At 31.4% G+C, this 14,011-nt stretch overlaps 3 protein-coding genes across 4 annotated transcripts; 1 reads left to right on the top strand and 2 right to left on the bottom strand.

Annotated features, from left to right (window-relative positions):
- Positions 1 to 1,928: 1,928 nt before the first annotated feature.
- Positions 1,929 to 4,688, bottom strand: LOC126742131 (uncharacterized). The gene is made up of 2 exons (XM_050448697.1): positions 4,342 to 4,688; positions 1,929 to 2,749 (listed from the first exon to the last, which is right to left on the bottom strand). Exons 1-2 carry the CDS (start codon positions 4,517 to 4,519, stop codon positions 1,929 to 1,931), a joined length of 999 nt encoding a protein of 332 aa, XP_050304654.1. The 5' UTR covers positions 4,520 to 4,688.
- Positions 4,689 to 5,621: 933 nt separating this feature from the next.
- Positions 5,622 to 13,581, bottom strand: LOC126741377 (transcription initiation factor IIA subunit 2). 2 transcript variants are annotated; one of them, XM_050447781.1, is made up of 3 exons: positions 13,414 to 13,581; positions 6,897 to 7,177; positions 5,622 to 5,871 (listed from the first exon to the last, which is right to left on the bottom strand). In XM_050447781.1, exons 1-2 carry the CDS (start codon positions 13,483 to 13,485, stop codon positions 6,929 to 6,931), a joined length of 321 nt encoding a protein of 106 aa, XP_050303738.1. In that variant the 5' UTR covers positions 13,486 to 13,581; the 3' UTR covers positions 5,622 to 5,871; positions 6,897 to 6,928. The 2 variants fall into 2 exon arrangements, with proteins under 2 accessions (XP_050303738.1, XP_050303729.1); XM_050447772.1 differs by having other exon boundaries at positions 6,943 to 7,177.
- LOC126741367 (uncharacterized) lies at positions 9,607 to 12,878 on the top strand. The gene is made up of 4 exons (XM_050447761.1): positions 9,607 to 9,755; positions 10,385 to 10,522; positions 10,583 to 10,627; positions 10,687 to 12,878. Exons 1-4 carry the CDS (start codon positions 9,702 to 9,704, stop codon positions 11,092 to 11,094), a joined length of 645 nt encoding a protein of 214 aa, XP_050303718.1. The 5' UTR covers positions 9,607 to 9,701; the 3' UTR covers positions 11,095 to 12,878.
- Positions 13,582 to 14,011: the final 430 nt, after the last annotated feature.

The following is a 14,011-nucleotide window of genomic DNA, read 5'->3' as shown; positions in this document are numbered from 1 at the left end:
ATGCCAATTCTAATGTTAGAAGTGTTGCATTTCGGCAAGTGTTCTTGCCATCATCAGACTCTAAATTTATTATAAATAGTTAAGAAAACATTTGCGAACATTTTTTGTGAACGTTATCCCGAACGACAGCATTCTGGATACAAAGAGTTTATTGCGGTTCATCGGCGGCTCGCTGAGACAGGCATGTTTAAGACCAAGATGCGTGATACTGGTGTTGCTCGAACCGTAAGAACGGTCGAATTTGAAGAAGAGGTGCTTCAGCGAGTTGCCGATGAACCATCAAATAGCACACGTGACGTCGCTAAGAATATGAATACGAGTAACGCTTCTGTCAACGTATGGTCAGGCATTGTTAATGATTATTTAATTGAGCCATACGTTCTACCGGAACGGTTACCAGGACCTATTTATCTGCGTTTCTTGGAGGAAGTTCTCCCAGAACTCCTTAAAAATGTTCCACTAAACGTTAGACAGCAAATGTGGTTTCAACATGATGGAGCGCCGGCTCACTATGCTGTACAAGTACGCGTGTATTCGGCTCAGCGGTTTGGGCACCGTTGGATTGCCAGAGGTGGAGCAGTTTCTTGGCCTCCTAGGTCACCCGATTTAACGTCGCTTGATTTTTTCTTGTGGGGGACATGTAAAGTCTTTAGTCTACGAAACTCCAGTAGAATCAGAGCTAGACTTAATGGAACGAATAACAGCAACATTTGGAATCATTTAAAACAAGGATCAAATTTTTAGTGTAGTCCGCCGAAATCATGTGCGGCGTTTAAATCGGTGTATTGAGGTTGGAGGAAGACATTTTGAACAATTGTTGTGATGGTATCATATACAAAAGGTAAAAATAAATGCATCAGATCTTATTTAGGTAATTAATTTTTTTTTAAATTTAAACGCGGCCGTAGTGGCGTAGTGACACATTTCCGGACATGGGTTCCTATACTCAAATGGATTCTACTGTTGCACTGAACAACCCCTAGAAGTTTGATCCCATAGTTCTGAAACACCCTGTATACAGATAAAAAATGAAATTGTACGACACTTGCAGAACGTTCGTCTTTACACGTTTACAAAACATAAACAATAATAAATAATTCTCGGTACATTTCAAGACATCTTGTACAGAATGAAAATTACAGCTGAACTATCTCTGAGTTTTCGAGTAGCATATTTCTACTGAGAGCGAATGAAAGAGAACCATCATGGGACTGGTTTTAATAGGTGTAAAAAAAAGAAAACGTGTTGTAAAGTTAAATTAAACGTTAGTGTTATTGTTAGGACTCAATGAATTAAAAAAGACATGGCGGAAGGAGAAGAGGTATTGGTAATAATCTGTTAATATTCTTTTCAATGAGTTTACTGTATTCTTTGACTCTCGTCTCAATTCCCTCCCGCGTTGTCCGATGTACCACACATTACAGTCAGTGTTGACTAGAGATTTAGGCCTACCGCACACTGGCAACTTTTTAATCTCGGCGATTAAATAGTTTAGTCACTAAAAATTATTGCAAATCTATTTACAACGCCCAATGATGACTGAATAGTTGCTCCGCAACCTCAGTCGAAATGGATTTCCTAGAAACAGCGTGCGTTTGTGCTTTGATTTTAAAAAAACGTCGTCAAAAAGGAAAGCGAAAATTTTGGGTCCATCCTCTGATAAGTAAAAGACTTCTAGATGGGCAATTTTATAAATTGTTCAGCACTTTGAGGGAACATCCAAATAAATTTTTTAATTATTTCCGTATGAGTATACGAAGCTTTGATGAGCTTCTGGTGTTGATAGGTCCTCATATTTCATACCAGAATACACAATTACAAATGGCTGTGCCGCCACAGGAAAGATTGGCCGTAACTCTAAGGTAAGAAAAAAACTCATTTTATCGAAAAATATTTATTACGACGAAATATATTAGTATTATAAGCATTTAATGTAATTCAAGCAGAGACGACATTTCTGACTCTTCATCAATTTGCTGTTGGGACGTATTTGCATAAACCTGTACCTGTCCTGCGGAAAAGTCTGAAATATATTGTGCTGCAGTATAGCTTGGATTGCGATTGCTGCTTTGTATAACATTGTTATAACCTTCTTGGTGATAGGAATATGTTGGCGAGTGCAAAGAACTATTTCTATAATCTCCATAATGTGATCCTTCTGCACTAGTTGAAGGAATATTTACAGCAAGACTTTTGGCAGTATTTTGGTGGTGCAAAGCATTTGCTTCAGGAGGAATTTGATTTTGGCCGCTTCCCGACATACGAACGCGTCTTATCACATTCAGGATTTCCGTTCGTGCAATAAATTTTTGGTCTTCATTAAATTTTTTTAATGAAGGGAGTAGAGACAAAAGAAAATATTTATCTTCGTCAATTTCATTCTCTGTATCCTTTTTTTCCCTCAAAATCTGAAGCAGAGATTCCTCATATGTTTTCTGATGAGTTTTCTTTTGGTAAATTTTCTTTCTAGAATGGTCAGTCTTGGCACCAGTACGAAGTTGCGTAGCTTCACTAGCTTCTGATTCTTCCTCTCTGGTTTCTGTGTTATCTTCCACATCATCAGTACCTTGTTCGAGACTGTTGTAACTAATTCTGCTTTCTATAGAATCCCGCAGAAATAAAAGCTGCTCAAAGTAAAGATATTTTCTTCTCTTTTTAGCCCCAGAACCAGAGGCAATATTCTTTTGAGCATCGTACTCTCTTTTAAAACATGTCCTAAGATTTTTCCATCTTTTTTGTAACTCGTTACCTAAAAAAACATTATGTATATGATATGATGTATAAAACATGATGTATATTGGAAATTTTTTTTTTTAGGTATTTAGCAACGGGAAATAGCTTTGCATCACTACATTATGAATATTTACTTGGAATTACAACGATACGAAAAATTGTAAAAGACACATGTGAGAAACTTTGGGAATGTTTGGTGCCACTCTATATGCCAAAACCGGATCATGATGACTGGATAAGAGTTTCCAATGAGTTTAATGAGAAAACACAATTTCCCAATTGCATCGGAGCAGTAGACGGGAAACATATTAGAATAAAAAGACCTGATAAATCTAGGTCCGAATTTTTTAACTATAAATCTTTCTTTTCTACTGTTCTTCTAGGCATTGCAGATTCCAATTATAATTTTATATATGTTGAAGTAGGATCTTATGGATCGACAAGTGATTCCAACATATTTAAACAATCGGCATTTTCACATTTGCTTGACAAGAAGGAATTAAATATACCGAATGAAAAATATCTTCCTAATGATGAAAATGGAAAAGCTATGCCGTTTGTGCTCGTGGGAGATGAAGCTTTTACTCTTTAAAAATTCGTTTTGAGGCCATATCCAAGCAGAAATTTAACCGTAAAACAACGAATCTTTAATTATAGACTTTCGAGGGCACATAGAATGATAGATGTACATTTGGAATTTTAGCCAACAAGTGGCGTATACTCCACAGGCCTCTAGATACCCAAGTTGAATTTAGCGACGCCATTACAAAAGCATGCCGTATTTTACACAATTATGTGAGAAAACTTGATGGACTAAATTTTGAAGACACCTTTTATGAATGTCCATTGGAAGATATTCCTGCTCTTGGACTAAGGATTAACAATGAAGGGTATACAGTTAGAGATTATATTGCAAATTACTTTATTTCTCCTCAAGGGTCTGTTCCTTGGCAATATGATAAGATTTAAAAATTTATGTTCTGGTCTTAACACTAAGTATATAGAACGCAAGAAAATAAGAACTTTTATAAGAATAAAATTTTGTCTTAAATTGTCTTGTTTCTGAGATACAGGGTCTTCACGTTTTACATTTTGCTAACTTAAACACACTGTATTTTGGAGGAAAGCAATTTCGATGATAAAAAATGTGATTATAAAAAACTTTATTTTTTATTTAAATGCAATGAATATTTTTATTATTTGGCAGAACAAAAATTTGTAATTTTTTAGGCCATTTTTATTTAACATGTTTTTTCATTCATAACCGAGAAATCGATTGTTAAAAAAAAAACTTACTTTATTATTAATATAATTTGTGCTTTAAAAACGACATTTTGTAGGTCAAAATAAGAACAAAAGTTCCTATAAACAGATGACCTAAATTGCTTAGTCTCCTAGCAAAATGAAAAATTTTTTACACCCTGTATCTCAGAATCAAGACCTTTTTGGACAAAATTTTATTCTTATAAAAGTTTTTATTTTCTTACATTCTATATAGTGTTAAAATGTAAACCCCAAATTTAAAAACACCCTGTATATGTTTGAATAATTCTGTAGGTATGTTGAATCTGTGACTTGATAAACATAAAATAATTTGGTAAAACTTACCTTTTTCATTCTTTTCCTTATCCCCAAGTTCATTCCAATTCTCAATGAATTTTTCACATAATTCAGTCCATAATTTTTTCTTTAGATTTTTATCTGAATATTCTTTTTGTTTCGTATTGTACAATGCTGGTCGTTCTTCGACTTCAGTAATAAACAATTCAACATCTATAGCAGCCATTTTTGTTGTAATTTGCCGGCTTATCGACAAATATTAACTACAAAGCAACTTTTTTCAAAGCAAATCACCAGTGAGCGCGATCCCGTTTAAAACATGCTTGTTCTATTTTATCAGCAACTGTCTCGTCTCTCAAAGAATCCAACAGGTTGGAATTTTTTAGTTGCCGCAACTAAATAATCACCTGTGTGCGGCAGATCGTAAATATTATTGTGTTCTATTTTTATGATTAATAAGTTGCCTATCTAAAGTTGCCAGTGTGCGGTAGGCCTTAGACAAATTATTTCAGATCCTAAAACAGACACGTAATCGCTCACTGGAGTCTCTCCACACTTTTGGCAACTTGGGATGGGATGGGTTTCCAAAATAAGACATGCTTCTATAAACAGTATCGTTTTTGTAAATGCGTGGTTTATTTAAATATTTGTTAACGTGTTTAAAATAGAGAGATTTTATTATTTTCAATTTAAAAAAATATATTTAGTTCGTTTTGAAAATGTATTTGAGAGATGGAGGGATATTAAAAAGATGGTGAATGAATGCGGAAAACTTTTGCATACCTATATACTTTTTATTTTTACCTGGAACACCGTTGTTCGATGGTTCTCACTCGCTCTCAGTACTCGGTAGAAAACCACTATTCCGAGATTGTTCAATTTGTTGTAAATTTAATTGTTTACTGCATGTGATGCACTGTACCAGTCTAGAATTATTTATTATTGTTTATGTTTTGTGAACGTGTGAAGACGAACGTTCTGTAAATTTTGTAGGTACAACTTTACCATTATAAACACTTTTTATGTCGTAAATATGTTTTAAATTAATTATTTTTAATCCAATATACACTGATGACCTTTAGAATGTTCAGTGATTTATTTAAATTTACTAAAAACGTAAAGATCAAACGTTATGTCTTTGTTACATACTTGTTAAAAATAAAAAGGTTTAAAAATTACCGCGTAGAGGTGCATAATTATTGGTATTAAGTTATTTTTTGTTCTTCATCTAAAAGATGTTTTGTATTAAATTTTTTGAATGAATTTTAATATAATAATCTATAGGTTATTATTTTTTAAAGCATAATAAATATATACTGACACAAATAATCTTTTAAGATATTCAGTACTTTATTAAAATTTACCAAAAATTAAAATATCAAACATGATATATTTTCTACAGCTTTAATCACTAATAATGAAACATACATATATTCCAGCTAAAGCATATAAGAACTAGACTTACAAATATTTACACTAAAAAAAAAAAAACAAACAATTGTATTTCCCTTGATTTTTGTGTTAAGTAGTAATATATTGGCTTTAATCATTTTTTTGATGACCCCTCCTCTCCAACATCTAAAACAGAGAATTAATGATTCAACTTACGTTTAATAACGCTGTATACCAATTATGCTACTTTAAGCACCATTAATTACATTAAAAATAAGCATTATTAAATATAATTTAACATAAACTAAGCAAGCACAAGCCTTAATACAAAGTTAACATGGATTTGTTTTTATTTATATATGACTCTCTAAATCTTTACAAAGGTAAAGAAAAAGAGAAGTTGTTCACACTTAAAATTAAACGTATTTTATTAAAAGAATTATCACAAATCTTTTTTATAGACCTACACCATATTTAAAACGCACTTAGTATTTTTTTCTTCTAAAAAAGGCTGTTAATACACACGTTTTTGATGGAAAGCATATTACTTAGCTTAGTTATTTGGAGGGTTATTAAAAGTAAGAAACTTACAATCAAAACATAATTTAACCTTGCATTTATATGCGAATAGTAAATAAATAAAAGCAGAAGGTAAGGATTAACATTAGAATTTTCACAGTCTAAACTAATAAAAAAAGCTTTCTACCACAATAAGCACTTTAAAATTAATTATGTATTTTCTCCCTAATTTATTGTGCATATATATACATATATAACCTTCAGTGAAGATGTTCAAAGGTTGTTCTATTTGTGTTAATCTAGCACAGCACCCCCCATGTGTTTTTTAGTAAATTAGGTATTTGATAGGGTTATTAAAAACAAAATTGACAAAGCAACCCAAATATTTTACAATTTGCAATAATTTGTCTCATTTTCTTAGTATTTTTTCCTTATCAATTTGGGAATGGAAGGAAAACATATTCCAAATTAATAATTATTATTTTTAAATTAAATATTGAAATTTCTTTCACTATTGCTATTAGGTCAAACAAATAGAGAACTTGTTATTTAAAATAAAAGTTGGTATAAAATAAATGTTAGTCATAAATGTTTACAAAAAGGACTTTTTTCTTCTTGTAGCCAAAGCTGTGAAAAAAAGATTAACCAAAAATAGCATGTTTACAGATCTACACCAACGAACAAAGCCATACCAAAAGCCTCCCAGTCCACCAATAATTTAAAATTAATTATCAGTACTTTTTCCATCACAGGCAACAATTTTCACTTTGTCGATTTTCGTGATTTCTTGCACCTCCCTGAACTCCACATCATTCAACATGAAGGTCCATACATTATCACAAAATCGGTAAGTATTTAGTTTTCCAGCTTTGAAGGTTAGGCGAGATTTAACTTTTGTTGCCAAAATTTGGTTGATTGACTTGTCAAATTGTAGTAGAACTTTGCTCGCTAACTGTGGTGTTATTTGTCCATACTGAAAGCAAAATAGTAAATTAAGTCTAATTTAATGTATGAAAATGACTTTGTTATACTATTATCAGATACTAATATTAACCAACATGTTAAAACATTAAAATCAGATGCAATACAAGATAATTCAAACCTATCTTTATTTATTTATTTGCGGCAAACCATTTACAATAAATATGTTATCACACCATAGGACTACATATTACTAAAAATTGCCTAAGTAGCTAATAACAATCCAAAACTTAAAATAACTACCCAAACTAATTAAAATCAATATAAATAAAAATTTAAAATTACACAAACCATAAAAGTTGCAACAGTACAAATATTTAAACAAGTTATAAGTAGGTGGTTATCACAAAATGTTATTTTAATCTCCTTTAAAGCTGGTAAGTTTCGAGACAATTTTTTTTTATCTGATCAGCCAAATTATTAGCCTTAGAAACCAAAAGTGGAATTGGTTCAATGACGCCATAGTTAGTCAGATGGAATGCAACAAAATAAAATTTTGGTTCGTCTATTTCTAGAGGATATCTTTAACTTAACTAGGCCAGCAATTGAGGGTAGTCAATGATAGCATTGACAACTGAATGCAAGAAACACATGTCAAGCAAGGTTCTCCTTAATTTCAAAGAATGTAAATTCAGACTTCATCTAACCGACTCATATTCATATTCCTCTCTTCAATAACCAGACTTAAAAGCCTTAAAAATTTATTCTGCAATTTTTCTATTTGATGGATGTAATAGTGATATGAAGGAGACCATACAACTAAATAGTATTCCAAAATGGGACTGACAAGAGAGTAACATAACCTCTTAAATTTATTAAAAATCGGTCGTAGTTCTTTGAATAAATACAAATACCTTCATTGCCTTTGAAGTAATTTGGTTTATGTGATTAGAAAATGTAATCCTCAGGAATCCATCAGGATGCAAAGATCAGAGGTGTTCATTTTAACATTAAGTGAAGTATAATCCACAGAATACACAAAGTTGATTAGATCTTTTTGTCTTGAAAATGTGATTTTCCGACACTTTCCAACATTTATTTATTTACAAAATCGATTTACAAAAGTGTTACATTGCCTAAAAAGATATACACATATATACCGATATAAAAGAAACAATATGTGTATGCCAAGCACTAATTAATTACAGTAACACAACAAAATAAAAAACAGAACATATCACAAAGCGGTCATATCAAAGATATTATCCATAAATCAAGGAATGATGATATGATGAATTAATTAGAGACTTTCTGAAATAATATTTTTTAAGTGCCTTGTAAAAGATGTTATTTTAGAGTCAAAAAAACTTATCTGTCTTATTAAATGTCTTAAACTTATCTGATTTGTCTTTGTTTACTTTTAGATTACTTTATTGCTCTCTTGTTAGGCCCATCTTGGAGTATGGCTCAATTGTGTGGTCCCCGTCATATAACTGCTACATTGAGCAGATTGAAAAAACTCAAAATAAATTTTTAAGGGTGGCGGCTTTTAGATGTGGTTACAGGAGTCAGGAGTATTACTATCAGTGGGCCAGGGATAACCTGAACTTACCCACATTAGAGTCACGAAGAACATTACTTATGTTTTATGCATAAAGTTTTAAATGCTACTATAGATTGTCCCGAGTTATTGTCTCTTTTTAAACTTAGGGTGCCTTCCAGATTGAATAGACAATCAGAAATATTTTCAGTCCCATTCCACCATACCAATTATGGCATTAATGAGCCAATTACACGAATGGCTCGAAGTAGTAATAATCTGTCAGGACAGATAAACTTTTTTGACTCTAGGATAACATCTTTTAAGGGGCAGTTAAAGAATATTATTTCATAGGGGCTTTAATTAATTAACTCATCTACACCATCTGAATATATATCGCACTATCAATGGAAAAGTAACATATCTCAAAAAAAATCAAAACTGAGTGAAAAAGTAACACATCCGAAAAAAGGGCGGGAAATATTTAAAAATGTAATAAAACTAATTTTAACATAAAACTATAGCAAAAAATTTCCAATGTAAAAGTAAAATATTAAAGTATACTACTCATAAAATCAAGAATGTTTGACAGATAAAATAATGGAATACCAACACATCTAAAAATGTAACACTATTAACCTGTAATAACTAATTTTTTCCTATTAAATTTAAAGTGTTAAATTAACGCAAAACAAAATATATCACTTTTACATTAAACATCTATTCTCATAAAGTTAAGAAATTAAAGAAAAACACTAACATAACATCAAATATGTTAGTATATCTTCAACAGCTTACTGAGAAAATTCAAATACAATAACGCCACAACGCAAAAAACGTTGATATTTTATTAGCCGCGCGTCGGTTTTTGGCGCGTAAAATCCTGATAAAACCAGTTTATTTTGGAATGTGTTACTATTGCACTCAAAAGCTGGTGACATTGTAGGACAGATTTTAATAAGTCTATAATCTCCGACTTAAGAGGCATTATCTTGTGTTTTAATTTTGGGTAATTTGTGCAATTAATATTGAAATCATGATGTCAAATCGTTTTAAGAAGATGTTTGATAATTTGGAGAAAAAACCAGAGGTAAGTTATTTTGTAAATAAATTCTTTTTTTTTTGTTTTGATTTTTTTTAATGTACTGTTAGTGCTTTTTCACACACGACCAACCATCAGCCCTGATGGTACGCGCTGGCCATTGATTTAAATGCTGGCTTTCACATGCGCGCGTATCATCGGTCGCGTTTGTATTTTGTTTGTTTGTATCGATTTGCATTGTTATGGAAAAAATGATCGGTTCGACGGACCATTAGTGCTAATGATATAAAGTTTTTTTTAATGTAATAAATATTATTATTATTGTTACGTACGAAACCCATAGGCATATTTACATAAATATAATAATTATTATGGTAATTTTGTTTTAAAAGATCTGTTTTTTCTTCTTCTTTTTTAATTCCAACGGATACGTGTTCTGCTTACTTCCACCCAATTTCCTTAAGCTTAAACGTCTTATTATTATTTATAATTTTCGAGAAACTAATAGCGATTTATATTGGCAAAGTCAGTGCCGTTTAAGTGTATTTGTATCTTTTTTTATGACATAGCATTAACCTGAAAAAAAATACATTCGGTGCGCACTACCCTTGCCAATGGAAATCGCTATAAGGTAAACAAAATTGTAAAAGTGTGTTATGTATTTTAAATATTTTTAGACTGAAAAGTTATCAATAGATTTTATAGACGACATTGGTACTGAAATAGCATTAGCAAAGAATGGTTCATCAGACCAAATAGAACAGGACTGTAATACTTCTTTTAATTCTATAAACGACGAATCTTCATTTTTTGTGGTAAGCTTATAGGTATAGGTTTTAATATTATTTAATATAAAATTATGTTAATAATTTTAGAAACCACAAGAGTTCATTCTACAATTTTTCATAACAGAAATCATGGTATGCACCAACTCTAAATAAAATATGCAATGTAGATTATTAGATTGTACCTTTTTTAGGTGGATTCATCTGATACAGCCAATAATTTTCAGTTTGTTGATTTAAATGAAGCTACTATAATGTCAGCTCCTGTTGTTATATCAACGGCTGAATATGAAGCTACAAATTTTAATATACAAAGCAAACAATGTGCTGCATTGTCACCACTAATATGCAATTACGATGATGATGGGTTAATTCCAGTCAGTGACCCCGCCCATCCCATTGCTGATCATGAAGAAATTAATCCCCAAATACCTTTGAAAGATAAGGATGCCTTAGTTAAAGATCCTGATTATAATACAGAGGAAGAGTTTGAATCAGATGATAGTTTGGAACAAGAACACATTCTTTTAAATAATAATGATAGAGGGGATGGAAATTCTAGAGAGAGAAAAGCGAAAGAAAAATCTAGAAAGAGAAAGTGAAGTAAAGAAAATTGGCCCCGCTTCATAAGAAAGCAAAAACGAAATATCCAGCACGTTCCCTACAAACTCCATGTACTGAGAAATGTAAACAAAAATGCATTACAAAAATATCAGAAAATTTAAGAAAGGAAATTCTTACATCCTTTTGGGAGTTGGGCGACATAGCTCGACAAAGGCAATTTATTTGCGCTAATACAGATCCAATTAAACCTAAATACCAGTATTTAAAGGAGAATAGTCAAAGAAAGAACTGCACACAAGCCTATTATTTTGACATCAACAATGAAAAAATTCGAGTTTGCAAGAAGTTTTTTATGAGCACTTTAAACATTGGTGATACTACCATTCGAACGGCTCTTAAAAAAACCAGTGATAAAAAAATAGTTAACAGTGATCTACGTGGTAAACACAGGAATCATAAAAAACTGGACCCTGCATTATAAAAGCCGGCATAAGAAAACATATTGGGTCATTGCCCACAGTAGAATCTCATTATTTGCGACAACAAACAACAAGAACCTTTATAGAAGGAAGTCTAACACTTGCGACGCTATACCGTGACTATAAACGTGAATGTGAAGAGGCAAACAAACCTTTTGTCATTTTTGTGCATTTATGAAAAAATATTTAACTTTGAATACAATATTGCATGGCACCAACCAAAAAAAACCAATGCAGTACCTGTGAAAGGTATGCCAATTTTTCTTTTGAAGAAAAAGTTCAGCTTCAAAGTGAATACGACAAACACGTTGATGACAAAAATAAAGCTACACAAGAAAAAGAGATTGATGTGTCAAATGCCTTACAAGATTCAACTAGTCAAGTCCTTACCACACCTTGCTCACAAGTCTCAGACTTTTATTACAAAAGTAAATTGGCGACATACAATTTCACAATTTTTAATATTGGTAGCAAATAGGTTTCATGCTAGGTACGTTTGGTCAGAGAATATTGCAAAGCGCGGTGCAAATGAAATTGGAAGTTGTATTCTGCAATTCCTAGAAAGAAACTGCCAAGAAAAACATGTTACTTTTTATTCTGACAACTGCGCCGGGCAGAATAAAAATAAGTACATTGCTAGTTTGTATTTATATCCCTTTCCTCTTTCCTCGAAATTCAATCGATAACGCATAAATTTTTGGTAACAGGTCATACACAAAATGAAGGCGATAGTATGCACTCATGCATTGAAAAAGAAAAAAAACGTTTGTTAAAAGGTGGACCTATTTTTATCCCTTCTCAGTGGATTCCTGTGATTCAAGGTGCAAAAAAAAGGGGAAAACCCTATTATGTAAAAGAAATGGATCAATCTGAAATGTTTCATCTTCAAAAATTATCTACTGATATAGGTTTAAATTTTAGCACTGATACTGATAAAATAAAGGTCAAGTGGACCGATATAAAGGTAATTATGACAAATAAGGGTAAGCCTGATAGTTTGTTCTTTAAATACGAATATGGAGATGATGTTCCGTACAGCGAAATACAAGTTGGAAATAATGTTTCTTTAAGATCAAGCAAATGAAAAACTAAAATTGACAGAAAATTTAGTGGCAAATTGTTGCCAGCTTATTCTGAAGAACTAAAAATTTCCAAACAAAAAAAAGATGGACTTTTAACGCTTTGCCAAAAAAACTTAATTCCTAAGCCCCACCATACTTTTTTTATGAATTTACTTAGTGAGTAAAAATTTATATTTTGTATTTTTTTTCGCAAAGGGATGTTCTGTATTACTTTCTAAAATGTTATTTGTATTACCTTGAATAAAAGTTTTGTTTATTTAATTTTTTTTTAATTTTTGACAATTTGCCCTTTTTATGTTAGTTTTTTTAGGTTATACATAATTATTGCCTAGTAAAACAGCACCACATCTCAAAAATATCAACTTTATTTAAAATTTTAAATAATCTGTTTAACGTAATACCTACCTTTTTGAACATTTATTTTGAGTATAAATATTAAAATCTAGCAAAATAAGATTTATTGTTTTCAATAGATGTTAAGCATATTTAATCCGTTTCCGAAATTTTAAATTGCAATATCTCAAAACTCGAAGTTTTAAGATACCTTAGTTTTACATTGAGGGTGCGATATGTATGTATGGGTATGCTATGTAAAACTTTTGTAAATGGATTCCGTAAATAAATAAATAAATAAAAAAATAGAAGTATATTAAAAATTAAATTACATGTGTATTTTAGTTTGTCCCAATATATAGTTGTTAGGGCTCCTATTTAAGTTGAGCCTAGGCAATATAAAAATGGTTTAAATCTTGTTGGACATAAAATATATGTATTAGAAAAGTATTCGGTTTCTTACCTGTAGCAATTCATCCAGACTTTCTTGTAAAGTGTGTCCTAATGTAGTGTTTCTATAAAGTTGATAGGACATTATAATTTATTTATTTTTGCTAGATGTCTTGAAACTGTTTTGTTTTCTATTTCAATAGATTTCAACTTTCCGAAAGAAAATTTTACATTGACAATCTGATTGACATATGACATATGTCAGTGGTCTGAATTTCCTTAGGTGGCTTTTATACGAAGCGCTGTGTGATTCTTCGGGCACATAGTCACCGCAGGTCTAACTAATTTCTGAATAAAATTTAAAATTAGGTACTATATCATTAATAGTATAGTAAATCTCTAAGATTTGTCATTATCAAGTATTTTTTTGCGGAACTCGTTAGAATAGCATTCGAAAAGCTTAACTTGAAAAATGCGGGTAGAAGCATATTGGTTTTCGAAAAAACTGAATAGTTTTTTGGATTTATCACGCGAATGGTAGGTTTCTGTGAAAAATTGTTGGGGAACATCATTTTCTACAACTTTTCTCATTGAGTGGGCTGAGAGACTGCGATGAGAGATACAAAAAGTAGACAGCGCCAAAATACCCAAAAAAGTGTCTTCTTCGCTTT

Source organism: Anthonomus grandis, chromosome 1, assembly GCF_022605725.1.
Source record: "Anthonomus grandis grandis chromosome 1, icAntGran1.3, whole genome shotgun sequence".
In the NCBI taxonomy this organism is placed as follows: Eukaryota; Metazoa; Arthropoda; class Insecta; order Coleoptera; family Curculionidae; genus Anthonomus; species Anthonomus grandis.
The sequence above is the reverse complement of the archived record's forward strand: the minus strand, read 5'-3'. Positions and strand labels throughout refer to the sequence as shown.